The following is a 27,039-nucleotide window of genomic DNA, read 5'->3' on the forward strand; positions in this document are numbered from 1 at the left end:
AATAGCCTTCCATCTGATAGAGAGGCCCTGTTTTGTATCTCAGTCAATGGATGTGTGAATTGTTTTCGTTGTTTTATCTGTTTTGCAAAGTGCTACTGTGGACATTTGCCTGTGAGTCTCAGCGTGAGGGCGCATTTGCATTTCCTTGAGAGGCTTCTGGGAGTGGAATTGCCAGGGAGATGGCAAATCTTCAGAGTTCAGCTTCCCTCAGCACTGCCTCATTTTATCTTTGACTTTTTGAAGAATTCTAGAACCTCCAGCTTTTTGCCCACCCTCTTCTGAACATGCTTTCCCCGTCAGATGCTAACATTGGACTGACTTTCCCTAATTACCAGAAGCCTACAGAGTGAAGTAATCTAATCGGTACATGCTTCACGGGGAAAGGGACAGGCTCAGGGTCTGCTGTCATCCAGGTCCCTGCCGGTGGCAATTTCTTGTAGTAACTCATGAACTGAAAAGAGCTGCAAGTGATTTGTCCAGTTATTCCTGCTCAGTTTGTCCGAACACTTTGCTCCCGTTTACCTACACAACAGCTTAGCTTCATGGTGACTATGTTTAGGAAACTGAAGTACAGATAAAAGATTGGGTGAAGAAATAGTTCTTTCTGGTAATGTAGAAATGGGCCTAATGTTTTTTGCAGCTTTCCAGGGTCTCTGCAATAAAAGTAGAAAGCAGTGGGCTTGCCCAGAGAGCAGTCTCCATGTGTTCCAAGAGGCCACACCGGTCAGGTCTGTGTGGGTACAGGAATGGCCTGAACAGTTACTTGCTCCTTCTTCCTGGGCGGTCATTTTACCATAACTCATTGATAAGGAGAGGCAAGTGCTGGCTGCTGTCTGGTATTCACATGTTCACATCATTCTGTTGGCTTCTCATGGTGGCACTGTGCTTGGTGACATCTGTTCTTAAGGCTAACATGATGACATCCGCCATTGTATGTTGTGAAGAGGTATTGGATTCTGTAAAATCTTACACCTGGATGCTGGGTGAAATTTCTGTTTCCCGGGTCATTAAGCCATACTCTTCGTCTGTAGAGATCCGAGTCAGAATGCTGTTGAGCTGGGTCTTGCTCTTTTTTGTTTTTATTTTCATTCAGCTCAAAGTGCCTGTGCTGCATTATATAGGGTTGAGACAAAAATCTATTTTTCAAAGAAGTGTTACCGTGGCCCTGTTTCCTGATTTAAGTAGACCAAAAGCTGTCGATGAATATTCATTAAATATTTGAAATAAGCTGGGTACATCGGTACATACCTGTAATCCCAGCCACCTGGGAGGCTGAGGCAGGAGGATCACAGCCTCAGCAACTCAGTGAGACCCTCAGTAACTTAGTGAGACCCTATCTCAAATTTTTTTAAAAAGTTGGGGGCTGGAGAGAGAGCTCAGTTGTAAAGCACCCCTGGGTTCAATCCCCAGTAGTCACACACACACACACACACAAATTGAGTAATACTCTGCTAATTTTAAATATGGAAAAGGAAACTTTCAAAGGAGGAAGCCTCCTTATTACTTCTTCCTTTAAACGCTTCATCGTATCCCTGAAAGTAAAGGATTTTGTTATTTCATTTGTACCAGCTTAATAATAATAAAAAAAAGTGCCTCGGAGTCTATATCTTCCGAAGGCTTTCTTTTATGACGCAGAGTTGTATCTCCTGTGTGACAAGCCCCGCCTGCCAGTTTTAATTTACCTCAGGCCTTTTCGTCCCAGGCGCCCACTGCAGACAGCGATGATTCGAGACGGCCTCATCTTCTGGCTGATTGACATTCTGAAGGACCCGGATTGCCTGTCTGACTACACACTGGAGTACGCCGTGGCTTTGCTCATGAACCTCTGTCTCCGCAGCGCAGGTCTCACCCCATCCTGTATTTTCTGGTATGGGGGTGTGAGAAGAGATCCTGACCAGAGCCCAGGTTCCCAGTGAGCCCGGGGGGGGTGGGGGGGGGGTGGGGGGGGGTGGGGGGGGGCTTGCTTTTTGTCTCCCTCAGAGAAAAAGAAAAGACAGCCTGAAGTTATTTCCAGCTAGGTATAGAGCTATTGAGTCCCCAAGGCCAAAATACGGTCTGCCCTTAGAAAGAGCGTTTATATGTATGCACTTCGCACAGGAAGAGGAGATTGAATTCATTCGTGTTTTCCTTCATCTTCATTACGTTATTCTGAAGACTGAGGACTGTGCGCCCAGCATTCTCCAGGATTAAGTTGGTGGCGGGAGCAGTGACATTAACCGTGCTTCCTGCTCCTAATCCTTTTCTCACCCCTTCCTGGTGGTGGAGGTTCTCTGAGCATCATAAGCCGTTTCCCTGCTTGTTCAGGGAGGTGGTGGCACCACCACCTGTACGGGATCAGTCTGTGCCGACTTCAGTAATAGCCATAGCCCATTACTGGGCACTGGGGGCTCCACGCCACTTTAAGTCCTTCATGTCCACCACCTCACTGAATTCTCCATCAGCCTTTCAGGTAGATAATTGCTGTTTTAAAGAGGAGGACACTGAGTCCCACAGTCACATTGTTGCTGGAATCAGACCCTTTAAGAAGCGGCAAAGGGCACTTGGAGAGTGGGACAACTCAAACTTTATTTTTATGCCCGTGGTCCCAGAGGAGGTCCCACTCCAAATTCTGAGCCCCCATCTGCAGTTTCTCACAACATTAATAGACTTATCTGGTGCCATAAAATTTCTAGTTTCTAGCAGGAGTAGGTTTACAGAAACAGAGTGTGAAAAGGGGAGGAACTGGCTCTTCTCACAGGCCTCCAATAAATCTCTAGCCTTGGGCTAAGCCGCAGCACTTCAAAGGGGAGTAGATCCCTGCAGGTAGTTATTTACAGTCCAAACGGGAGGGGACTGTCCTTTTCCCAGGCACTGTAGTTTTCCATAACAGTGTTCTGATTTCCTTTTATACCCAGGCCTGGGGTTGCCTTCCATCACAACATAGCATAAACAGACCAGCCAGATTTGTCCTCAGGTCTGCCTGACGTGAAACTGTGCTTTCAAGTTTAGAATCGTCATGTTTTGTTTTGGTCCCACAGGGAAGAACATGTGTGCCAAGGTGGCAGGCCTGGTGCTGAAAGTCCTTTCGGATCTCCTTGGCCACGAAAATCACGAGGTACTCGGTCAGCATTGCTGGCCCCGGGTGTGGGGGTACACTGGGCCCTCAGTGCCTGCAGCCAAGGGGCTGCCCTGCAGCAGTGGCTGCATTTGACAAGTATACACATGCTCCCTCCTGCAGGTATTTTTATGAACGACTTCAAATCTTTTATAATCTAAAAGTTTGGAGCTCAGAGCAGGGAGTGTGTCCCCAAGTCCTCGTGTTTTGGGATGTTCCTTGCTGTACCTCACTTTTTCTCCTTATCGTCTTTCTCGGCTTCATCTCCCCCCAGCGTCAGTGCTCGCATTAACGTTGTCCATAGTAGGTACAAATGTGGCCTTAAAGTACATGATACCGCATCTGTGCCATACCCTGCATGTGTGGAGCTTGCGTGGTGTGAGTTTTCCTGTGCTGCTGGGACCTTCCTGGGCTCCTGTACATGCCCCTGGTTCACTCAGTCTCGCCACTGCCACGCCCCTCCATGTTACCTGTCCCCCAGGGGTAGACACTGGGTCGTCTCTGGCTCTGCTGCCACAGCTGTCCTCAGTGAGGCACCTGCCCACCCAAGCCTGCGCGAGCTTCCCCAGGGTGTGGACCCTTTTCACCACCGACTCGAAGCATACACCAGGCTGTGGCTGAGTCTCCCCAGATTGTCCTCTAGAACAGCTGGATCAGCTGTTCTCACCAGCATCCCCTCCCACCTGGTGGTATCCTCCAAGTTTCGTAGCTTATGGACCATAAACCTTGTTTAAGTGAAATAGAGCTGTAGGAAGACAAATCAACAAAAACCAGCAAAGGTGATGCTTCTCTTGTGTTTTGCAAACGCCTTTGTACAAGCTACAACATTGCCTTTCACCTGCAGCCAAAGTCAGACCTCTTTCCATGGACCAGGTGCAGGGGCGTATGTTAGTAGGACACAGTAACAAGACCACAGGGTCACGAGGGAGCCCTGGGTTCCCACTGGTCCGTCCCATTCCAGGCAGATGGCTCCAGCCACTCCTTTCACCCACAGCTCCTGGCTCACAGCATCATTGCTGAGGACCTGGTTTCTTCAGCAGGTGGAGTTCAGGGGCTGTTAAAGTCTGTGCCATGCATTTTATGTTTAAAAACCACTGAGCTCTTAGCTGAGCACCGTGGCACATGCCTGAAATCCCAGGGACTTGGGAGGCTTAAGCAGGAGGACTGCAAGTTCAGGACCAGCTGCAGCACTTAGCGAGATTCTGTCTCAAAATAAAAACTCAAAAGCACTGGAGATGTAGCTCAGTTGTAAAGTCACCCTAGGTTCAATCCCCAGAACCGAGAGAGAGAGAGAGAGAGAGAAAGAGAGAAAGCCCAGTGCTAGGAAGCTAGGAAGGGTGGTGGCCAGTGTGCCCTCTCTCTTCCTGTGGAGAGAGCAGCACACAGTCCACAGAACAGGTGACTCTCACTCATCAAGCCAGCTGTGACCTGTCCTGTGTTCATTTTATGTTGGTGTTATCTGTATGATTTAAGAATGGTCCTCTCCTCAGAGGTCCTAAAGGAAGAGACTTCCTGTATATTTAAAACAAACAAACAACAACCAAAAAAAAACACCCACTAGAGTCTCCAGGCACAGTGGTACACACCTCTAATCCCAACTACTTGGGAGGCTGAGGCAGGAGGATCACAAATTCGAGGCCAGCCTTGGCAACTTAGCAATCCCCTATCTCAGAATTAAAAATTTTAAAAAAATGCTTCTGGGTTCAATCTCCCTTACAAGAAAAAAAAAAAAAAGTCACAGAATTCAGGAGAGCAGTAGAGGGTTGAACAGGGAGCAGAAGTGAGCACCGTGTGCAGAGCTTTCAGGAAGAGCTTCCTAGAATCTCTGTCGGAGCTTGGTTTGAAAGGCAGAATCAGCTGTCCAGATGGACATGTGGGAAGAGCTTTCCCATAAGGGAAACTGCAGCAGCCAGGGCTGAGGTGCGTGCATCAGGAACATGTGGCGGGGGTCCTTCAAGTAGTGTGGGCACCCTGGGCAGTACAGAGGGAAGAGCAGGGCGGGTGGTGTGGGCACCAGCCCCTGGAGGAGCCTGTGTGTGTGGTACACACAGTGTGTGGAAGAAGCTAGGACTTCGCCATGGGTGCTTGGAAGGCTCCCGAGGGGGGGCAGGAACAATCAGCCCATGCTGTAGAATTTCAGCGATGATAGGATGGTTGGGTTAAAGGGTGGGTGTCGGGTGGAGGCTGGAGGTCTGATGGAGGCTGGGCCATGGACAGCGATGTGTGAACAGGACGGCAGCAACAGATGTGGAATAGAAGGTTCCTTTCAAGGACCGAACCCAGGGAGTTCCGAGCAATCCGTGACGACTCTAAAGTTCCCAGGCTCCGTGACCAGGAGGATAGAAATGACTTAAGCAGTGGAGTATAGCAGGAGGAGGCCTTGGGCAGAGAGATGGCCTTGGTTTTGGACTCCTGGTTGTAGAGATCCCTAGAACATACAAATAGAGATGTCTGTTCTTTGAAAACATGCATCCTAAACTCCGGAGAGATGGACGCCCTCTCCTCCTCAGCCAGCTGTGGTGTTTGATAATTGAGTTGTATGGTATTTGAAAACTTGCAATTGACTGTCTTTTTCTCCCCTTAAAGATACAGCCATATGTGAACGGAGCTCTGTACAGTATCCTTTCTATTCCATCCATTCGTGAGGAGGCAAGAGCAATGGTAAGAGAGAGCGCCGAGTGCTGTGGGCGCCTGTCAGTGCCACGTGCCCAGCTGCTGGGGCAAGCACTGCTCCACAGAGCCGGGGAGGCTTTACACAGGTCACACACTTCCTGAAATGGCATGCAAAATGTGTATTTGCAGTTTTCTGGGCAGGGGCAGGGGATATAGCTCAGTTGGTAGAGTGCTTGCCTCAAATGCACAAGGCCTTGGGTTCAATCCCCAGCACCACACACAAAAGAAAGTTTTCTGGGAAAAGTCTATATCTTTTATCAGAATCTCAAGGGAACCCCTAAATTCTAAATGGTTAAGAACCGCAGTGTTAAGAAATTTCCAGCAAGTTTATTTTGCAAATGGAACAGACAAGCTGCAAAGATTGCAAAAGTGCAGTACTCAAGTTGGTTGGTAAACAGCAAGTTCCCAGTTTAGTGTATTTGCATTAGTGCTTATGCTCAAGTGAAATCAGCACCAGGTGATTAGTGTCTTATTTGGAGAGGTGAATGTTTCAAGATCTAATAAGCAAAGTCACTAAAGTTTTGTTCTTTTTCTTTGTACCATGTGAAACCAGGGTAACCATGTGTATATTATATGCTGCGGTGAAGGGATTACATGTATTTCCCCACTCAAAACACAGGATGATGTCAGATTGAAACCAGAACATTCCCCCAGTTGGTTTTGCCTCCTTAGAATGGCTTAATAGGAGTACTTGGTTTTGGTTTTCTAAATCACATTAACAGTTATACCAGCTTACCAAACAGTGGAACTGAGTTGCCTGCTACTTTTAAATTAAAAACTTTGCATTTTCAATAGGAAATAGGAAATAAAAGCTTGATTAAATCCTCACTGTAGTCATTTAGGTGAAAGAGAAAGATTGTTAATCAAGGAAGGAACAGGAAAATGGCATGTAGGAGGAAAGGGTGGGGTGTCGTGGCATCAAAAAAGGCAAGGGCTGGGGTATAGCTCAATATTACAATGCATACCTAGAATGCACAAGGCCCTGAGAACATCCAGCAAAGGTGGGGATGACGGGAGGGAGTGCAGTCCGGGGACAGGGACAGCATCCCCTGAGATCATCAAGGTGTAGCTCAGCAGAACAGGGCATCCCACAGATCATGAGGCCAGGGAGAAAGAATATGGCAGCAGAGCCCCAGGGTCCTGAGTGGCACTATGTCCCAGAAGGAGGAACGTGGGAGAGAATGACACAGAAAAAAGATTGAATGATAATGAAGCAACTTAGTGAAAAACACTTTAGTTTTTGACTTTTAAGAGAAAAGGTCTGAGTGTAGGCTGCCTCTGGCATTTGAATGGAGGTCAGAGTCATGAGCCTCCCCGACTCCTGTTAGCCTGAGCTGAGGAACTTTTTAGACACAACACCCAGGCGGTTGCCTATTGAACGATTTGTAAAGTGGCCTCAAAAGGGTGGTTATGGCCACAGTAAGGTTTCTCTTAAATCCTCGGGTTCCCTCTTTACACTTTTATCCTTGAGGGAGTTTTTAGGTGAATAAAGCCAGCACATTCTTATTGGATATGAGGCTGCATGGTGCATTTGCTGGTCAGCGTCTCAGCTGTGCACCTGCCTTCACCTTAGCTGCGAGGGATGCTGGGAATGCTAAGCCCTAGAGGAACAAGACAAGAAAAACGCTATCCACAACCTCCCCACAGTACCCTCTGCTCATGCAGTGCTAGGGAAGGGGAGACAGAACTGATGTCCTTAGGCCCTGCTGGTGTTTGAGCTGAGGGTCACACAGTCCTTCTGCAAAGCAGCTGCGCACCACAGGTGAGACCCACTGCAGTGCCCATCTCGGGCTCGTTCATTTCCCTGCGGTTGTTGATGCAGAGAGGAACTCAGTGCAGGGTGATGCTCATTTTAACATTTTTACAATGTTGAAAACCTGGAAGTAACATAATTTTTACCATAATTGCTGATGAAATTGTGGTTCTTTTGTTCACAATGTTAATAACTTTAGAAGATGATAATTAGGAAAAGCAGGATGAGGCAGAATGAAAATTTTATTACATCATGAGGAATTAAGGCAGAACATGTCATTATAAGAATTCTGTTTTGGCCACTGGGTAAAACCTTTGTGTGCTTATGGAAAATGACAGCACATGCATAAAATTATACTAGTACCAAGTACAATTAGTACCAAGCTGGAGTACTTGTCACCATGTGCCCTTCCCTGGGATCAGAGCCCCTGTGAGCATTCTCCAGAGCTGGGGCAGACCAGATGTGGTGCTAGGTAGGAAGGCTGTAGAATCTCTGGGAGACCAGGGAACTGGGCGTGGGGGCACCCAGCCTGAAGGAATGCTCTTGTGCTCCATGGGCTGCCCACAGCTCATGCCTACTATGCCAGGAACCCTCCTCCACTCTCCCCAGAGGTCTGGGTGCCACTGCTGTCCACTCTTCCAAAAGATGTGTGTTCCCTCCTGCCCACTTTCTCACATTGCCTGCTTCCAATTCAGAAGCTTCACCTGGGTACATTTTTGGCAGCATCTAGGCTGGGTGCCAGTACCCTCGCTGCAAAGGAAGCTGGGATGCCAGTCATTGGCTGATACCCTGCCCAAGTAATCGAGCCCTTGCTGCCCGAGGCCTGAGCCCGAGCGTCAGGCAGCCCTTTTTATCAGAGCTCTTGTCCCGCTCCACAACTCAGCCAGCTTAAAGGGGCCTCAGGGGACTCATTTGCCTCCCCCCCCCCTTTTTTTTTCCTCCTTTTGGTGACATGGTAAGACCAGTCAAATTGTATTTGGTACTAATATAATAAGCATAAGTGTGGAGAAGCTGTTTAAAAGTTGCTTCTCAACCAGGCACACATCAATAATCCCAGCTACTTGGAAGGCAGGAGGATCACAAGTTCCAGGTCAGTCTGGGCAACTTAGCAAGACCCTGTCTCAACATAAAAAATAACAAGGGCTGGGGTGTAGCTAGTCCTACAGTACTCTCCAGCTACGATCATAGCAGTTGTGCGCCGCAGGGGGCCACCTAGCTTCCTAGCTACATTCCATGGTGCCCTTAGGGAAAGGCCTTTCAAAATTAGTGTAGAAATTTGACTGAGATGATTAGTTGGTAGAACATCCTTGCAATATGGCTGCACACGCGTGCACACACAGACACACACACACACACATATATATATATAATCCTCAAAAACATTCATATTCTTTGCCCAGTAATTCTTCTGGAGCTCACGTACACCATGACCAGATAGTATATACTGAAATATTCACTGCAGCATTATTGATTGTAGTAGAAACCAGGGAACAACCTAAATGGCAACACTCGGGGGAACGAGTTGGGGAAGGAATAAGAACAGGCAGGGAGGTGAGCTGTGTTCTGTCTTTTTGTTGTTGTTGTTGTCACACATTATTGGTCCTCTAGTTAGTTGAATTAATCAGTCAGACAACAGTTGCCACAATAATGTCTGTCAAAGTGGCTCGCCATAAAATCTCCAGTGCCACATTCATCTGAAGGGCACTCCCGGCAAAGGTGAATAACTGTGCCATTTTCGTCCCCCTTACAGTATTTCAGGAAAGCCAACTTAATGTTCTTTCTCTTGTGTTTGTTCTTCCTGGGAGTGGGGTAAGCCCTCTTAGCACCACCAGCCTCAGCACTAGATGAAAGGTGGACTCCTTTTGAATGTTGTAGTCAGACCAAGTATGTCCTTCTTCCTGTGCTGACAAGCTAAGGTCAGGTTTTGCTGATCAGGAGGAATTCCTCCCTCGTCCTGGATCTTGGCCTTTACATATTCTATGGTATCCATCAACCTTGAGTGGGATAGTCTTCCCTGAAAGGGTCTTTATGAAATCTGCGTCCTGACTATGGCTCCAGCTCACATGGCAGATCTGGTTGTCTTTGGGCACTGTGGGAATTACTGTAGCACCAAACACATGGAATTGTGAGAATCAAAAGAACTAATGCTCACATACTATGCCTGCCACTTAGTGAGCATTGAGAGGTGATCTTAGCTGCTATTATTATTATAGCTACTAAAACTTTGTTTATGAGCTTTATATTGACACAAGAAAATAGTAAGTTAAATTTAAAAATAACAAACAGCATTGTAACCAGTATGATCTCAATTGTGTAAAACAATAGCCATAAAAGAAGAAATACTTCAGAATGTTCAGTTTTATCTCTATGCAGAGAAATATTTTATTCTTTTTTTTTTTTTTTTTTAGTATTGGGGCTAGCCCCAGGGACACTTTACTGCTAAGTTACACCCCTTTTTTTTCTTTATTGTATTCATTTATTTATAGCATTTTGGTTATACCTAGTAACATTGGGGTTGCGTTTACTCCAAGAAATGGTGCATGAATGGCCTTTGATTTCAGCTCACGCTCCCCACTCTTCCCTCCTTCCTCCCTCCCGCTTCTCCCTCCTCTATTCTACTGATCTTCCGTTTGCTCTTCTGATTTATTTATTTTTGGTTGGTTCTTTCTACTTACACATAAAGGTGAAATTTCCTGTGGCATATGTATATACATAGCACATCTCCTCCTTTCCCATCCTTCCTTTCTCCCTCTTAAGCTCCTTCTTTTCCACTGATCTTGCCTGTGTCTTTATGATATCTGACCCTCTCCTTTCTTTCCTTTATTTTACTCTAACTTCCACATATGAGAAAAAACATTTGACTTTTTTGGGGGGGTGGGATATTGGGGATTGAACTCAGGGGCACTCCATCACTGAGCTACATCCCCAATAAATTTTGTATTTATTTAGAGACAGGGTCTAACTGAGTTGCTTAGGGCCTTGCTTTTGCTGAGGCTGGCTTTGAACTCACAATCCTCCTATCTCAGTCTCCCTAGCCGCTGGGATTACAGGTGTGTGCCCGGTAACATGTGACCTTTGATTTTCTGAAGTTGGCTTATTTCACTTAGCATGATGTTCTCCATTTCCATCCATTTACCAGCTAATGTCATAAAGTCATTATTCACCAGAGCTCATTTGGAGGTTCTAGCAGGGGAGTGCAGCTACTCTTGACTGAAGAACAGTGCTCCTTTATCAGGGAAGGTTGTCTGAGTGCACAGCTTGTGGGGGAGGAAGGGGACACCCGCCTAGCCAGTGGGATCAGCCAAATCAACCCTGGCAATCAATGGAGTGACAGATGTTGCAGCCAGATTGCCCTCACATCCATAAAGTCATTGTGGCTGAGTAAAAGTACATTTTTTCTTAACCCATTCATCTATTGATAGGCATCTGGGTCCCAGCCCTTTTTTATTTTTTATTTTGAAGCATGCTCTTGCTAAGTTGCTGAAGTTGGCCTTGAATTTAATGATCCTCCTGTCTCGGCCTCCCAAGTCACTTGAATTCCATCATGTACACTGGCTGTTTATTTTATGTAGCTTATAAGTTTTATTGGAAAACCTGAATGACTTTCAGAATTAGAGGAAAATGTTTTTATTCACCTAAAACAGATATTTGAGTTTCCAAGAGGGAAGTTTCTCTTGAAGACCTTTAGTGGTAGATTAGACTATTTGGGCTGGAACAAAATAGAATGTGGTATAGAGCTGAACTGCTGAGCATAAGGGAGAGTGGGATCGTTTGGAGAGCTGTGTGGTGTTCAGTACACGCTGTCTACCTCTGTGCAAGGTGCTTTAGCCCACTCAGTCCTCAAAGCCCCTAAAGGAGTGGCTGTGGCTGTGTCCCCATTGATGTAAGAGGTAGATTTCTGGGCCTGGAGCCACACAGCTAGTGCAGGGGCCAACTGCATGTTTGTTTTGAGAACTTGCCACACCTCAGGCTGCAGTGCTTCTTTAGAAATAAGAACTAATTTAATCTTTTTTCTTCCCCCCGCTCCCCCAGTGCTAGGGATCAAGCCCAGGTTCTCACACATGCTAGGCAAGCGCTCTTTCTATACCAATTTCTTTCTAGACTCCTATCCCTAATCTCATCTTTAATGAAAAATCTAGATATGATAAATGTTTTCCTTCCTTAAATTCTATAATACAAACACTGTCTTCTGTGTTATTTCATATTGAGCATCTCTAATCCAAAAATCTAGAATCTTAAATATTCCAAACTCTAAAACTTTTGGAGCGTAGACATGAAATACAGGTAGAACATTCTACATCATAAAACTTTGTTTCACATACAGAATTATTTAAAATACTGTATGAAGTCATCTTGATGGCATGTGTATGAGATACTGACAAAGCATAAATGAGCTCATTATGTGCATGCAGATGTTCCCAAAGCCAAAACCCTGAAGCCCCAGGCATTCCAGATAAGGGCCTCTCCACTGTTTCCTGCAATGATCCTAACCTTGACCTCCTGGTTGCTTCCATTCAGCCTGCAATTCCATTTCACACGTGGCTGATATTCTCCTTTCCATCTGACCTGAGTGCTTGTATTAGGCCAGGATTATCTTCAAAATGAGTTATTACTTTCAGGGTCAAATACTGTTATTTTTATGACTTCTCATTTCTATAATTCAGATTAAACATTACCTAATATATGTGGTTTTAAAAAATAAGTACAATTTCTGACTGGACTCTTTCCTATTAAGAAAGCATCCCTAGGTGATCCTCCTCTTTACACAGGAATTTATTGTTTGTTTTCCAAGTAACAACTGAGTTAGAGCCATATGAAAGAGAAAGAGTGAAAATAAAAAGATCTATAAAGATAAGAGCAGATACTCACTTGTAAAAGTAACATCTGGGAAGAAAAGGTAGAAGCGAGCCTGAATGGATTCTTTGTCCCATTCCTGGGGCACAGGTTGAGGACTTTCCATTCCCAAGCTGCTTGTGCTTAATTCTGCTCTTGGGCATGTCGGGCTGATGGAGCTGTCGCTCCTACAGTGGCCCTTCCCTGGGAAGTGGGGACAGACGGTAAGGGTGAGGCCAGTTGATAAGACTGAGACAGCAAAGTCAGCTCTCCTGACAGCCAAGGTCCACGCCAGATGTTGGTGTTGTCCCTTTGTAAGACAAACGCAGGTATTTGGCTGGCCGCACAGGAGCTGGACAGTGCTGCCCAGTCCTCTTTGAAACACCCTGTCCTTGATTCCAGAGACCCCTTCAAGGCCTTCTCCCGTTGTAGACTGTTTTCTCAGGGTCTCTGTGAGCTTACCCGTCTGTCTTCCAATGAAATGTCATTGTTCTCTCAGCTCTGTCCCAATCCTCTGCTCTCCTCACTCTGATGTTATCCCCTTGACTTAGCTACCGGGTCTTTCACCCCAGCCACTAGCCCTCCAGACACAGCCAGGCAGCCTCTCCTGTCTAGTGGACGTAGGTGCCAGCCGCGGCACGAGATGCCATCGTTTAGGTGTGACTGGCAAACAGTGGATGCTCAGGCCTTCCTCGTTCGGCTCAGTGCATCCTGACACATGTATACATCTACATAACTAATACCCCGTTACATACATGGTCTTAAAAAAGACCACGTATTAACGGGGTATTAGTTATGTAGATGTGTACATGTGTATTAGTTATGTTTTATAATTGAAGAAACAGGCTGAGTGAAGTTGAGTAATTTGAGTAAGGTCACACAGTTAATCCACGTAGGAGCTAGGATTACCATCCAAATGATAATCTTGATTTAACCTTTCTGTAAAGCAGTTCTCTTCATTGGGTCATGAGAGTTTAACCTCTTCTGCTCTTGACACTTCTCTGATTCCAAACTGGCCTACCTAAAAAGGGAACATATCAGCTCATGTAACCAAGAAGTCCAGGATAAGCTTCAAGCATGGTTTGTCAGGGTTTGCATGGCATCAGATCCATCTCTCTACCACCTCTGCACTCTGCTTCTTCTGTTTTGGGTTCATCATTAGATATGCTTTCCCGTCTTGGTGGCAAGGAAGCCTCAAAACAGCTCCAGCTGTGTGCTTAACTCCCGTCCTTCAGAGAAAGAGGAAGGAGAGGAATTAGACACCATGTTCAAGTCAACTCACCTCTGGGTTTCCCTGTGATTGTGCTAGCCAATGTGAAAATTCCAGTGTCAAATATATTACAATAGGGGCTAGGGTCACAGCTCAGTGGTAGAGCGCCTGCCTAGCACATGTGACGCCCTGGGTTCAATTCTCAGCACCGCATAGAATAAAATAAAGATATCATGTCCATCTACAGCTAAAAATATTTTTTTAAAAATTACAATAACATAATGACATAGTGTAGTAACTATAATTCTTATGATAGAAAAAGAATGAAGGCTGTTTAAAGAGTTTCTGTTTGTTCATTTACTTCTCTAAACAAATGTTCCACTTTTTGAAGGCCCTATTTGGCCCTAAAATCCAGAAGGCATTGAATAAATAGAGGAAAACACAGGAAAGAAATCACCTCTCAACAAATCGCCAAAACTCGAGGCAGTACTATGCAGGGAAATTTTACAATTGTTTTTAAGCTAAATACATTATAATGTTATGTTGAAGTCAGTCAGTCAACCAAGAAGAAAATCTCACTGTGACTTATAAAAGGAACAAAAAGAATATTTAGTAGTAAGCAGAGGATTTTTATTGTACGTATCTTCTTCCCCCCAAAAAAAGAGAAATTCTTTTTTGGATGAGATGAAACTGCCCTACTGAAAACACTAAAGCATTGTGTGCATTGTGCTTCTAGGGGATGGAAGACATTCTGCGCTGCTTCATCAAAGAAGGCAATGCTGAGATGATCCGCCAGATAGAGTTCATCATCAAGCAGCTCAATTCCGGTCAGTTTAATGCAAGAACCTACGCCTCGCTTTTGAACTGTTTGCATGTGTCAGAAGGATCTTGGGCTCTCTCAGTGAGGCTTGGGGTTCCTTGGAAGTCACTGGCCTTTAGGGAAGTGGGGAGGCCCAGGTGAACTCACAGTAGTCAAGGCCAGAGTGTCCAAAGATTAACAGTCTCTTATCATACTTTAGGGCCTGTAGTCAACAAAAAGAAGTTAAAAGCAATTTCAGAAACCCTTCCCTAACCTTGTAAGTTCTCTTTATGGGCCTCTCCCTTTCCCCTCCTAAGTTCTGCCCCCAAAGGGTGACTTCCCCAGGTCCTGGGGTCAGATAGTGCAGTACACGCCTCCCTTGGTGATCCATTCACTCCAGGTGATGTATGATTTTCATCTAGAAGCAAGGTCCCCTTTCTGTTGAGCTGCTTCTATTACCACAGCCACATGTCCCATAATAAGCAGGAGAGGAAGGCCAGGGGAGCCTTGGATGGGGTGGGGGAGGAGCTCTTGGCTCTTGGTGTGGACTCTTCAACAGAGGCCCTTGGTGCTGCCAGCATTGGGGCAGTTTGTCCCCTCTGACTCTCCGCGTGCCCTTCCCTGACACCTAGCAGTGCAAGTAAACATGAGCAAAAGGTAAGCCAGGGTCTCCCTTCTCCTCACAAGTCACTGCTTGACCAGAGCCAAGCTCCAGGGAAACGCCAGAAGCCCACAGGTGCCGTGTCTCTGTTCCCGGTTCAAGCCTCACAGCACCTGGGCAGATTTGCTGCACCCATACAGTTAAATTAGAATCCCCACAGGAGAGAGAGGGCATCGAGGGACAGGTGGTACCCGGGCAGCCAAGAGGAGCCTGCTGCCAGGCAGAGAAGAGGCCACAGGAGTGAGTGGCCAGGGAGCTGTGGGTTTCCTGGCCATCCTGTTTGTCCTCCTCTTTGATTCTTATGGAGCAAGTATAACTCATCCCAAATTCAGGTGGACAGAGAATAGAGCTTCATTTTCTCCAGGGATTTCAGTTCTGACTCCAAGCCCAGGCTGGTGCGATGAAACAGATACAATGTGAACGAGCCTGCCCGAGTCTCGGCTAAGGTTGCTTCCCGCCTTCTCTGGGTGGGCTGCCACTGAGGTGGGTAGTTGTTGCCCGTCTGCTTCTTGGTCATTAGTGGCGCCAAGTCCTCCCTCTCAGGCCAGGGGTTCTCTGCAACTTCAAGGTCACATTTGGGTTGGAATCTTCTTAAGGCTGCCTGTGTTTGAGTCGTTGAGACAAATGCACATCCATCTTCTTGCCAGTCTTCCTGGAAGCCAAGAAGCAGGATGCAGGCTCCATTTGCTCCCTGGCATAAGAGTCAACTTTCCCTTATGTAAAACTGCCCTGGCTCAACATGCCAGGCTGCCATGAGGGAGGAGACAGTTCACATCTTTGTAAGGAACCACTCTGGCAAGAAGTTGTCGTGGACAGAACTACAGCTGGATAGCCCTGGAGATTCTGGAAGGCTTGGGAAATACCTACCCAAAAGTTCAGCAAGTTCCTGTTCAAATAAGGGACCTAAAACATTTCTTTCTTCATCTAAAGTATCCAAGTTGTTCTTTATGGAGGCAGAACCCAGAGATAACTACCCAGGAGTCTGCTAGTTTGAAACTAGATTCAAAAGCACACACTCACACCTTATGACACGTGCCACGAGCAGCCAGTCAAGACAATAATGGAACTAGAGAACTTCTGCTCAGTGTTTCTACTCACATGGAAACTAACAGAGTGTGGATTGGGGCCACCTTCCTAGTTTAAGATATGTGAAGGACTGGCGGTGTGTCCCAGCGGTAGAGTGCTTGCCTGGCATGCAGAGGCCCTGAGTTCAATCCCCAGCACTGCAAGGAAAAACCACAACCACCATGAAATGACATTACCATTATCTTTATTTAGAGACTTCCTTGTTTTATTTTAGTAAACTTAAAAGCACAGGAGTGGGTTTTCATACATTCTAGCCCGTAGCTATCAGCCCACCAGTGCTATTTTTCCAGTGAAGTTTTAAGATCTTCAAGTACAAAGTTGTGGGTATATTTTAGAGTATCTAAGAGCCTAACCCCATAGGTGGGAAGAGACTAGTCTGGTGAAGCCTAAAAGAAAATTCCAGCTTGGTGACAATGACAAGCAGAGCTATAGCCAACAGCAGTAAGGAGGTTTATCCCTGGCTTGGGCCCAGACCACAGTTCCAGCCCTCTGCAAGGGAGCTGGCAGACTATAGCCAGTCAGGGCAGAGAAACAGCGGTGCTAGCCTGGTCCACGGGCAGGAGAAAGTAGAGCGGTACTGGGGAGGGCAGTGTGGCTGTGCACCAACTCAGGAGTGAGTGGTGGAGGAGCCCAGACCCAGGTCTTCTAGTACATGGGACCAGCCCTGTTCTGGGTGGTGGGAAGAGTCTGAGCCAATAGATGAAGAGATTGTGGGTTAGGGAAGAGAGGCTGGGCCAAGAAGGAGAGCAGGGAGTGTGCTGGACTACTTGACTTTTCCACAGAGAACCTGAGGGGTTTGTAATTGGTGACCATAGGAAGCACCACCATTTTGAAAGGCATTTCCTGCAGATGGAATGGAATATGCTGTGTCTGAGAAGGGAAGAGAAGTTAGATAATTAAATTCAGCCAAAATGCAGAATGACTTAACAGCTTTATGTCTGCAGAGTAGCTTTCTGAACTCACTGGCATTCTGTGACAGTGGTGTGGCTTGGGATGGGTGTAGAGACATGCAAACCTCATCAAGGTGGGGACAGATTTGGTGTCCTGCTGGCCACAGACCAGTGAGGTCAGCGGAGACCTCACTTTGAGTAAGTGAGACTGTCAGGATGTTGGTGACGCCCTCCTAGGCCGTGGCTTGGTGTTTGATTAATGTAGGTGCCTCTGTCAGGCCCCGTGCTAAGGCCACCTCTAAGTATGGCCTTTGACGCCTTCTTTCTCCTTCCTTCTTTTTGACTTCCTTTCTTTTCTCAGGCTTTCTTTACTTTCACCAAACCAGTGCTAATAAGGAGGGTGCAGCAGGAGCGCAGGGAGGGGGAAGTCAGGTGCTCCATCCCCAGATACTCACGACCCAGTAGAGTAGGGACAAGGGACACCTGCAGTCAATAGCCGTCCATTCATTAGGAGGCAGGGTCATCCACAGGGTGAGTGCTGGCAGGAGTTCCAGGTGAAACGCAGATCATGTTCAGGGAGGGAGAGATGATGGGCTCAGTGAGGGCACCAGGGAAGGCATCATGGAGGAGGGAACCTGCATCTATGTAATGCCTGCTGGTACCTGGGCCAGATGCTTCACCTAAGAAGGAGGTGGTAGGATCCCCATTTTACATATAGTAAAATGGTCCATTCTTTCTCTGGCTCAGTTACGCTATGAATCCAGGCTTGTTTGTGGACGCTAAAGATGTAGCAGTGAGCCTCTGGGAACCCTCCCTGCCACAGCCACCTCCCCACCTGTACACAGAAGTAGATGCGGTTTCTACTTCCCCTCTGTGCCTCCACCTCTCGCTGTAAGGGGGTTGTGAGGATTCAGTGTCGGGGTGCCCGCTGCCATGTCTGGTGGTAAATGTTAGTTTACTTCCCTTCCCTGAAGGTCCCTCAAATTATGTGCTGGTTGGGATTTTCCTCATGCTACTCTAAATATGTTCTGGTAAAAATGGAGAGATTTATTTAAAATCTCTGAGGACAATGTCAAAACGTGTCTGAAATGATTACGATGAGAAATGGTTGAGCCCAGCACTCCTTCTCTTGATGGTGCTCACTGGTCTCTGTGGCGCCTGAAGGATTGTGTTGGCCAAGTCGCCCACTGTTTGTGGCTATTCACTGATATTTTTTCATATATATATATATAATTTTTTTTTTCCTCTATAGAAGAGCTGCTTGATGGCGTTCTTGAGTCTGATGATGATGAAGATGATGATGATGAAGTAAGTTGGAAACTCTTTTCACCATGTAGAAAACTCATACCAAACTATCCTGGTCTTCCTTGCCTTGAACAGTTGCTCAGAACTGAAGTTTCCACTTCTGCCCTGTTGTCCTCAGTCCTGTGGGGTGGCTGAGGTCCAGTGGGGTGGCTCACATAGAGTCCTACATGGCTGCCTCCGAGGTGTCTCTCCAGTGCCAGCTGTCACTCAGTGGTCCAGTCAGGCTGGGTTCCACCAGGGAAGAAGTGAGCCCTTCTGGTCCTCTCTGGGCTCAGTGGTCTCAGAACGGGGCTTGTGCACTCTGCGGAAGCACACAGCAAGCCCGGCCCCGGCTGGGAAAGGAAGTAGACTCTACCTTGCGATGGAGGGGGCAGCAGGAGGGCCCCGGGGTGGCAGCACAAGTGGCTGTGTTTGCAGGCCCTACACACCTGCAGAGAGCGGAGATGCAGACTGCACGTCCTTTGGATCTCATGGAAGCTCTTCACCACAAGCCTCCACCCATCTCCCTGGCTGGGCAGCTGGGCACAGAGGCTCATGGTGAGAAGCTCTGGGCTGAGCTGTCCTGGGTTGGGTTCAGAGCCAGCAGAATCAACAACCCCACTCAGTTATTTTCATTCTTTGGGAGTGGATTTTCTCACTGTGGAAAACCCTCCTCCTAATGCACAGAAGCTAATGTGCGCAGCCTGTGAGGTGTTGGAAGGACCACTCCCCGGAGCTGTCTGGATCCTCAGATGACAGGCTAGGCCTTGTTTTCCCTTCGGAGACCCAGAAAGAGCTGACTCATTGTCCTCCTGGTTGTGGTGTGGATATGTGACTTGCTTTCCTTCGGTGAATCCTGGAAGGTTCTTCTGTTGTGGGGGAGTATTCACTATAAATATGGATGTGGGAAAATGTATTTGTTGGAAGTTGAGGTCTGTCAGTTTAAAAAGTGGGTGACAGTCAAAGTTTTGTTCATGATGGCATCAGTTGTGTGCAATAGTTACATAGGAGCCCCCACAAGGAGGGTGAGATCCACCCAGCGACTCACAGGCGCCTCCCGCATGCCATCTCCATCCTGGACTGCAGGTGGCACCAGTGGGCACTCCTGCTCACTCCTCCTGCCCGGTGGCACAGGCTCTGAACCCGACCTGCAGAGGGGACCTGGCCATCATCCCCTCCTAAGGAGAGACCAGCCCGAGGTCACACAGAATGCAAATGGCGGTCGAATCTGATTTAGAACAGGGGTCACGGACTTTCTTTGTAAAGGGGAGGATAGGAAGCCTCTCAGGCTTGGCAGGCCACTCTTGCAGGTTTCAGTCTCTGGTCCTGCCTCTGTAACACAGTAGCTGTCAGGGGAACATGGCTGTGTTCCCACAGAACTGTTTGTGGATACTAAAACTAGAATGTCATAATTTTCATGTCATTACTTTTTTTTCCAAATATTGAAAATATAAAGATCATTCTTAGCCGCAGACTATAAAAAAAACAGGCTTCTGTACCTGAGGACCACTGTAGCCACCCCTTAAGGTAGACCTGGCTGGCCATCTCGCCCAGGCCACTGCTAACCGAAGCAAGACACTGTCTTGTGCCTGGCTGTCAGCGCTCTTCAGTTAATGTTTTAATGACTGGATTCAGTAGCTCTTTGTCATTGTGTCCGGAGGTCGCCCCCAGGTCTGCTTTCCCCTCTTTCCGTGTCATCCTTTTTGGCTTTTCTGTTTGCTCTGGGTTTTATTGTCATATTGATCCTTTGGTTTTGTATTGTACGGGAAATTTCGCTGGAACAACTTTTCTGGTTAGTGATGGGAATTCAGTTTTGTGGAAATTTCCCTGTGAAACCAACTATAATCTACTCTACACAATCAGATATCAAGGTCTTCCTTCAGTTCTCTGGACTTGCTGCTACTCTGCATGTATTTTCATTTTAAGAGGTTAATGTTTGGGCTGGGGCTATAGCTCAGTGGTAGAGCACCTGCCTCACTTGTGTCAGGCACTGGGTTTGATTCCTCAGCACCACATAAAAATAAATAAATAAAGATATTATGTCCATCTACAATAAAAAAATATTTTTTTAAAAAAAGAGGTTAATGTTTGAAAACATTTGTTGTGATAAGTAGAATTTTCGGAAGATTCCTAGAAGAGGTATAGTTGGGAAGACTCAAGAAAGGTTCTGTTGTTGTTTGGAACCGCAACTCAGGTTCAGCAGATGATAGGTTGTGTCTCACAAAGGATCCTCACAGTGCACTGTAGAGGGTCAGCAAAGTAGCCGATCAGTAGGGGCTGGGTTTTATTCAGCTTTTACCAGGGCAGGCAATACTTTTATAACCGTCTATTGGAAATGGAGGGAAAAAATAAATGCTTAAACAGATATTTAGGCTACAGGAAAATTTTCAAGAACCATTTAAGCAGTAGTACTGTTGTCACCTCTCAAGGTGACAACGATGAAGGAGACATCAGAATTAGTGTCAGGACATTAGAGTCACACTTCATTTTGCTTACCAATGCAAAATATGTTTTTAATGTAATATCTAGACCTGAAACAGAGATAAAAAAATGTTTTCAGTTAGCTGCTTAGTGATGTGGCTTTCCGGGGAAGCCAGAGGCCAGGGTCAGTTATGCTCCCTTTGCCTCACATTGAGCTGAAATCTGTGCATCTGCACATCCACCATGACTGGTCCTGCTCCACTGGAAACTATCAAGAGGACCCCAGTGCACAATCTAGGTTTTCTTTCTAATTTCCAAAACTGTAATGACTTTAATGTGTTAAAACTCATTGATGTCTGAGTATAGACTCATTTGTATACAAAAGTTTAAAAATCATTGAGCTAGAAACGTATCTCCTGTTTTTATAGATCATCTGGGATATAATATGAAATGAAAAAGGAGATCCTAAAACAATGTGAACAGTAAGAAAAAGCAAACATATAAACCCACAAACCTGTGAGTTATAGATGTGCTATGCATCTGTGTAGCAGAAAGGTGTGGAAAGTTACACCCTCTTTGTTAGCATAGGAACTGCGGGGGGTACAGGGAATGAGGAAATGTGCGAGAGGCTTGGAAAGAGGCCAACAGGGCCCTGGGCTGCAGATTTGTCAAGCGAGAGAAGTGAAAACAGGATGCTCGATGTGGTGGCGTGGAGGTCAAGGGCTGTGCTTTTCTGTGGATTGATGGGCATAGGCCACACTGGAGTGAACTGTGGAGCAGGTGGGAAGTGAGAATACGGTGCTAATAAGTATGTACTGCTCTTCCCACAGCATGGCTACCTGCTGGACGGGAGAACAGGTAGCTAAATGAGCATTTTGGTTTGGTTTGGTTTGACTTGAGATGGGAGAGACCTAAGCAGGTCAGACACTGCCAGGAGGCTCCAGACAGGAGGAGAAAAGGTGGCCTTTCAAGGACAGCTATTTTCATTATTTTCTAAGATGCTTCATAAACTCTCTTGATCCACAAGGCCCCAGACCTATATAAACCTCCAGAGAAATAAAATCATCATTAGATGACCTTGAAAATATACACAAGAGAAGGGACAGTAACAACTGTTGAAGGGGTCAAAAGCACCTTGTGTAGCACTGTGAAGGAATGTGTGAGGTAAGGTACTTTATTTTTACAGTGAACATGTGCATTGTTACCAGGGGGCAGGCGGTAGATTCACAGGCTCAGGAGCCTGGTTCCAGGGTTCTCACCCCCAAATGACTCAGGTTTTCTTATGGCATGTTAAGGTGAGGTTCCTCGTGTCTGGCCCACCAGTGGCTCTAAGTGGAGGTGGAAGGACTTTCTGTGCAATTTGAGAAGACCTATTTTAAGATAAATATTCTCCCCTCTTAAAAGAACAGCTTTCAGTGCCAGGTAAGGTCAGCCATGGACATTTACTTGCTGGATCCATATAAGTGACAGTCATATGATCAGAAATTTCCTATGTAAAAACTTGTCAAATCCAGAAGTCATTATCTGTTGAACAAATATTTAAGGGCCTTGAAATAAGAGTGTTCTAGGAAAAGACAAGGGAGAGATGCATTAAAAATCTATAGGATGTAGAAGCTGGGGTTTCCATATCTCCGAGAGTTTCTGGTCTCCGTAGATGAGCCCACAATGATCCAAGTGAGCAGCTCCACCAGTGTGGCCTCACCGCGTGGTAGGCACGTTCTCGCACCTGACCTGGGTTCCCTCCTCTGCTCCTCCAGCAGCCCTGGGCTAGGTCCTGTCATCGTTTACCCTCACAGACGAGGAGAGGCAGAAAGCAGGTCGTTGGCTGAGTTTAGGAAGCTGGGTAAGTAAGTGGTGGAGCTGGGTCCACCCGGGTGTCTGAGGGAGTAGACAGGCCCCTGGCCTCCACCCTCGCTGGCCTCTTGCTAGACACATAGGCACAAGTGGCTGTCGGTTTTCTGTGGAGCTAGAGGCAAGTTTAAATGCCATGATGCTTGCTATCTTAGTGAGAGGAAGCCATTTTTCTTAAATAAACACTCCTCAGGTCTTTACAAGCCTTCATGGATTTCCAGAGAAACTTGAAACCGAAATTTCAAAATTAACTAAAAAAAAGTTGATTTTGACAGTTTCACTAGTGTTCTCACTGCTTTTATGGAAGAGCAGATTCTTGGAAGTTCAGAATTCTTCCTGCAGTCTTCCTGTCTGCACTTTCTTTTTCTTTTTTATTTTTTTATTTGTTTTAATTAGTTATACATGACAGTACAATGACTTTGATATACCATGCATTTGAATCAGATGGGATATAATTTCTCATTTTTCTGAGCGTACAGGTTACAGAATCATATTATTCATGCACTGTCTGTGCTTTCAATAGCATTTTTTTTTTTTTTTTTTTTTTTTTTGGTACCTGGAATTGAATCCAAGGGCACTACCACTGAGCTACATCAATAGCCATTTTTTTATTTTTTGAGACAGGGTCTCACTAAGTTGCTTAGGGCCTTGCTAAGTTGCCGAGGCTGGCCTTAAATTTGCAATCCTTCTGCCTCAGCCTCTTGAGCTGCTAGGATTATAGGCCTGCTCCACCACACCTGGCTCAATAGCACTTCTACCTATGCATGAGTTTGATTACTTTTTATTGGACATTTGGAAAATATTGTTTTATCAAATATAGTAGTTCTTCCAAATGTTGACACATTTCATTAGCTTGCATGGAAAAAATGCATTAATTGATATCATTGCTATTCCCATCAAAAAAGTCTGTATGGTTTGGGAAGCTATTAAGCTCTCAATGACAGATACAAGTTATTCAAAATTCTCATTTTCTCTTGAAAGTTCAAATTTTACTATTGCTAACAAATACTATTAGTTGTTTCCTTGACAGGACAGGCTTACTGCATCCTTTTTTGAGAAACTGGCAGACACATACCCAAGTCTGAATAATCAGAGTCTGTCAGTTGTTCTTTCAAGTAAAAATGGTGTTCCCTTAAAAAAAAAAAAAGCATATTCAACTTGGGACTCAAGTAATGTCACAAATGTTTTTCCTCAAGATAACCATCTTACTGTAGTAAAGCAGAAGTGCTTTATCTGTACTTCTATTTTGTTACACAGAATATTAAAAAGATGGGCCATAAGGTTAGAGATTTAATAAAATTAATTCACCTGTTTCATCAAGAACATTCTTAAGTGAATCTCTGTCCTATCCTATGTGTATCTACTGCCTCTGTTCGTGCTACCAAGGGCTTCACCCATCACTGCTTTTGTGTTTTCTGTGCAAATGTCAGCAGTGTAATTGTTCTAGGATAAACCATGAAAGTCAATAAAGGTACCCAACATTTTAAAGATTTTGCTTGGGTTTTGTTGTCAAGTATTTACATAAAAGATCTTTGGTAATTAGTCACTGTTGAGCCTAAATCAAAAGCAATAGCAAGTCTAGGCATAATTCTGCAGATGAGGTGTTGATTCAGCATGTATGTTTGCCATTTGGCTGTTGTTTCACTGAAGAGTGTCACTGCTGTGATATCCTTTGCTAACTTTCCATCCAGCAGGCTTCATCAAGGTCAGCCATACAAGGCAACCAAGTAGTTTCTCTAACCAAGGTCCTTAAATTTAAATCTCTGTGGGGATGAATAATTTAGATTTACAGAAAAAGTAGTACCGCTGGTTGTAGTGGTGCACACCTGTAATCCTAATGACTCAGAAGGTTGAGGCAGGAGGATCACAAGTTCAAAGCCAGCCTCAGCAACTTAGTGAGGCCCAAATCAACTTAGCAAGACCTTGTCTCAAAATAAAAAATAAAAATGGGCTGGAGATGTGGCTCAGTGGTAAAGCACCCCTGGGTTAAATCCTTAGTATAAAAAAAGAAAAGGAAAAGTAGTAACAGAGAATTCCTGTACATCTATCATGCAGTTCAGGGGCTTTTAAACTTCTAGTTTGAAAGATTATAACAAGTTTTCAATTTTTGACTTTTAAAGAACTCATCAAATCTGGTTTAAATATTCAAATCCTTTTTTGTTAAACTCTGAATAATTTTTCACAAAATTACACTCCAACTTAATTGATATTATAGTAATCAAATGTGTTCTGTTGCATAAATTATAATAAGGTAAATTATTGACATCTGTAAAAATCAAAGAAAGATAACTTGCCATATTTTCATTTTTGATTGGCAGTTAAAACTAACTTCTTTTGAATAGATTTCTCCCTTTCATGAGTCAGAGAACTTTCCCACTTCCCTCCCCCACCATACAACTAGCTGGAATTTTGATTGGGACTGTACTAAAGCTATCAATCAATTTGAAGAGAATTGGAACCTTAATGGTGGAGTGCTCCATTCCAAGAACATTGTATGTCTTCATTGTTTTAAGGTCTTTTATACTGTTCTCTAAATCTAATTTAAATACTCAATGCATATGACATGAGTCATTGCCATTTACCTTCTTTCACACATATAGTCATTTGGAGAATTATTAATTTAAATGTGAATTGTAAGAAATTAATTGGTAGAGAATTGGAGCTCTTAGGATTTTTTTAAGAAGTCAAGAAATAGAAAAGTGCAGCCATTGGTTGTGTTAGAGTTATAAAGGGATTAGAATAAAACATGGCACAACAGATCCCACAGAGTGAAATCAGAATCTTGTAGGCAGGTGCTAGAAAGTTTATAAGTCTTAAGGGCAAGACATTTAAGTCCAAGAAGGTTAAGCAAGATAGGAATGAGCAAGTGAGACTAAGAAGACATTCCCAGAGAAGATGAAGAACTCAGTCAAGGGATGGGGTTGTAGCTCAGTGTTGGAGCGCTCTCCTTGCACGTGTGAAGCACTGGGTTCAATTCTCAGCACCGCATATAGATAAATGAATAAAATAAAGGTCCATCAATGACTAAAAAATATATATATTTAAAAAAAAAAAAAAAACAACCTCAGGCAAGGAGATAATAACAAATGACAAGGAATAGGTACCCAGACAGACAATCTGGTCAACAAGTCTTAAACAACTAGAGTAGTAACAATGAAGTTTAAGACAGAGCAGGATTTTACAATTTGGGAGTCCCTCCTTCTCTTCTCCCTCAGAGCCATAGGTGGCTTGAATGCAGATATGGAGCCCTAGGGACACTGAGCACCAGGCCCCAGGAGGGAGGGAGGGAGGTCAGGAGATGGGGCATCAGAGTCCTCTAATGGTTCCTCTCTAGAGGAACTGTGCAAACCCGGGTGCCCGTGGTCTTCCTCTCCCCTGCCCTTGTGATCCTTTCACTCTGCCTTAACTTGGCCTGGGACCAGCTTCACTCCATTCATCCTGCTTTGAGGGCATTCTCCAAGGCCTGGTGACAGCCATGTTGAAATGATGTCTGGCTCTTTCTTCCTTTAGGGCGTTTCTGATACCCCATCCGTATCAGAACACCTCCACCCTAGCTTAGCTTGTCAGGAGACATGGCAGCACTAGGGACAGGCTTGGAATGAAAATCATGCCCTCTTGTCAACAAAGCAGCTCTCTGGAGACTTCTTTATCACAGCATTTATGTAAGTCTCATCTCTCCAGGAGAGACAGGCTTTGCCTCTTACAGGGCAGCCAGCGAGTTTGAATCCCTTCTTACCAGTCCTGCCCCCAGTTATTCCCCTTGGCCCCCTGGCACATGCACACATTCTTCTGAGGAAAGGAAGCTGGCCGGGTACAGGAAAGAGGCATGACTGGTGGGTGGGGCTGAGGTTGACCCTGAGGTAGCGTTGGAAGCCCAGAACCAGTGACCATCTCACATGATTGACTGACATAGGAAGCTTAGAGCTTTTTTTTTTTTTTTCAAAACTATTTTCCAAAGCATCAAGGTAGAAAGCAGAAAACTGGGTCTTGTTCATTTAAAAATTTGTCAGGCTGGGCACAGTGGCACACACCTGTAATCTCAGCAACTGAGCAGCCTGAGGCAGGAAGAACACAAGTTTGAGGCCAGCCTGGGCAACTTAATGAGACCCTGTCTGAAAATTGAAAAGGGCTGAGGCTGGGGCTCAGGTAGAGCAAAAACAATCCATGCCATTAACTTTCAAGGTAGAACTTAATATGATACTTCATGTGATACTCTTTAGATATACTTTACCAACACACAGCCCCTAGGTGTAAATATTAGTATCCAAAGAAAGGTCAGGCTGAAGTGATAGAACTGAACCCGTGGCTTTTATAATCTCCCTGTTTGTTCGGGTATCACTAATGGATAATCACTATCAAAGCACTTGGCGCAGTGCCTAGGACAATTTAAGCCCTTGGGGCTACTAGCCCTTTTTGTCATCATCAATAGCAGCAGCAGCAGTGTCACTGCTGTCATCAGCTTCCGGCCTGCCACGCTTGATGTG

At 45.4% G+C, this 27,039-nt stretch overlaps 1 protein-coding gene and 1 pseudogene across 3 annotated transcripts in view; one reads left to right on the plus strand and one right to left on the minus strand.

Annotated features, from left to right (window-relative positions):
* Armc9 (armadillo repeat containing 9) overlaps nucleotides 1-27,039 on the plus strand; it is a 131,889-nt gene that overhangs the window by 56,176 nt on the left and 48,674 nt on the right. For all 3 annotated transcript variants that reach the window (XR_006850808.2, XM_046439776.2, XM_046439777.1), the window contains exons 15-19: nucleotides 1,703-1,842; nucleotides 3,018-3,094; nucleotides 5,681-5,755; nucleotides 14,300-14,390; nucleotides 18,252-18,307. Coding sequence is in view for 2 of the 3 variants with exons in the window: in XM_046439776.2 (XP_046295732.1) it covers nucleotides 1,703-1,842; nucleotides 3,018-3,094; nucleotides 5,681-5,755; nucleotides 14,300-14,390; nucleotides 18,252-18,307 (439 nt within the window). In the remaining variant the exon portion in view is untranslated. The remainder of the gene's footprint in view (nucleotides 1-1,702; nucleotides 1,843-3,017; nucleotides 3,095-5,680; nucleotides 5,756-14,299; nucleotides 14,391-18,251; nucleotides 18,308-27,039) is intronic.
* LOC124089742 (ubiquitin-ribosomal protein eS31 fusion protein-like) lies at nucleotides 9,114-9,640 on the minus strand (annotated as a pseudogene).

The sequence above is a fragment of the Marmota monax genome, unplaced genomic scaffold, assembly GCF_021218885.2.
Source record: "Marmota monax isolate L192 unplaced genomic scaffold, Marmota_monax_Labrador192_F-V1.1 WCK01_AAM20220418_F8-fsc00041, whole genome shotgun sequence".
Taxonomy (NCBI): domain Eukaryota; kingdom Metazoa; phylum Chordata; class Mammalia; order Rodentia; family Sciuridae; genus Marmota; species Marmota monax.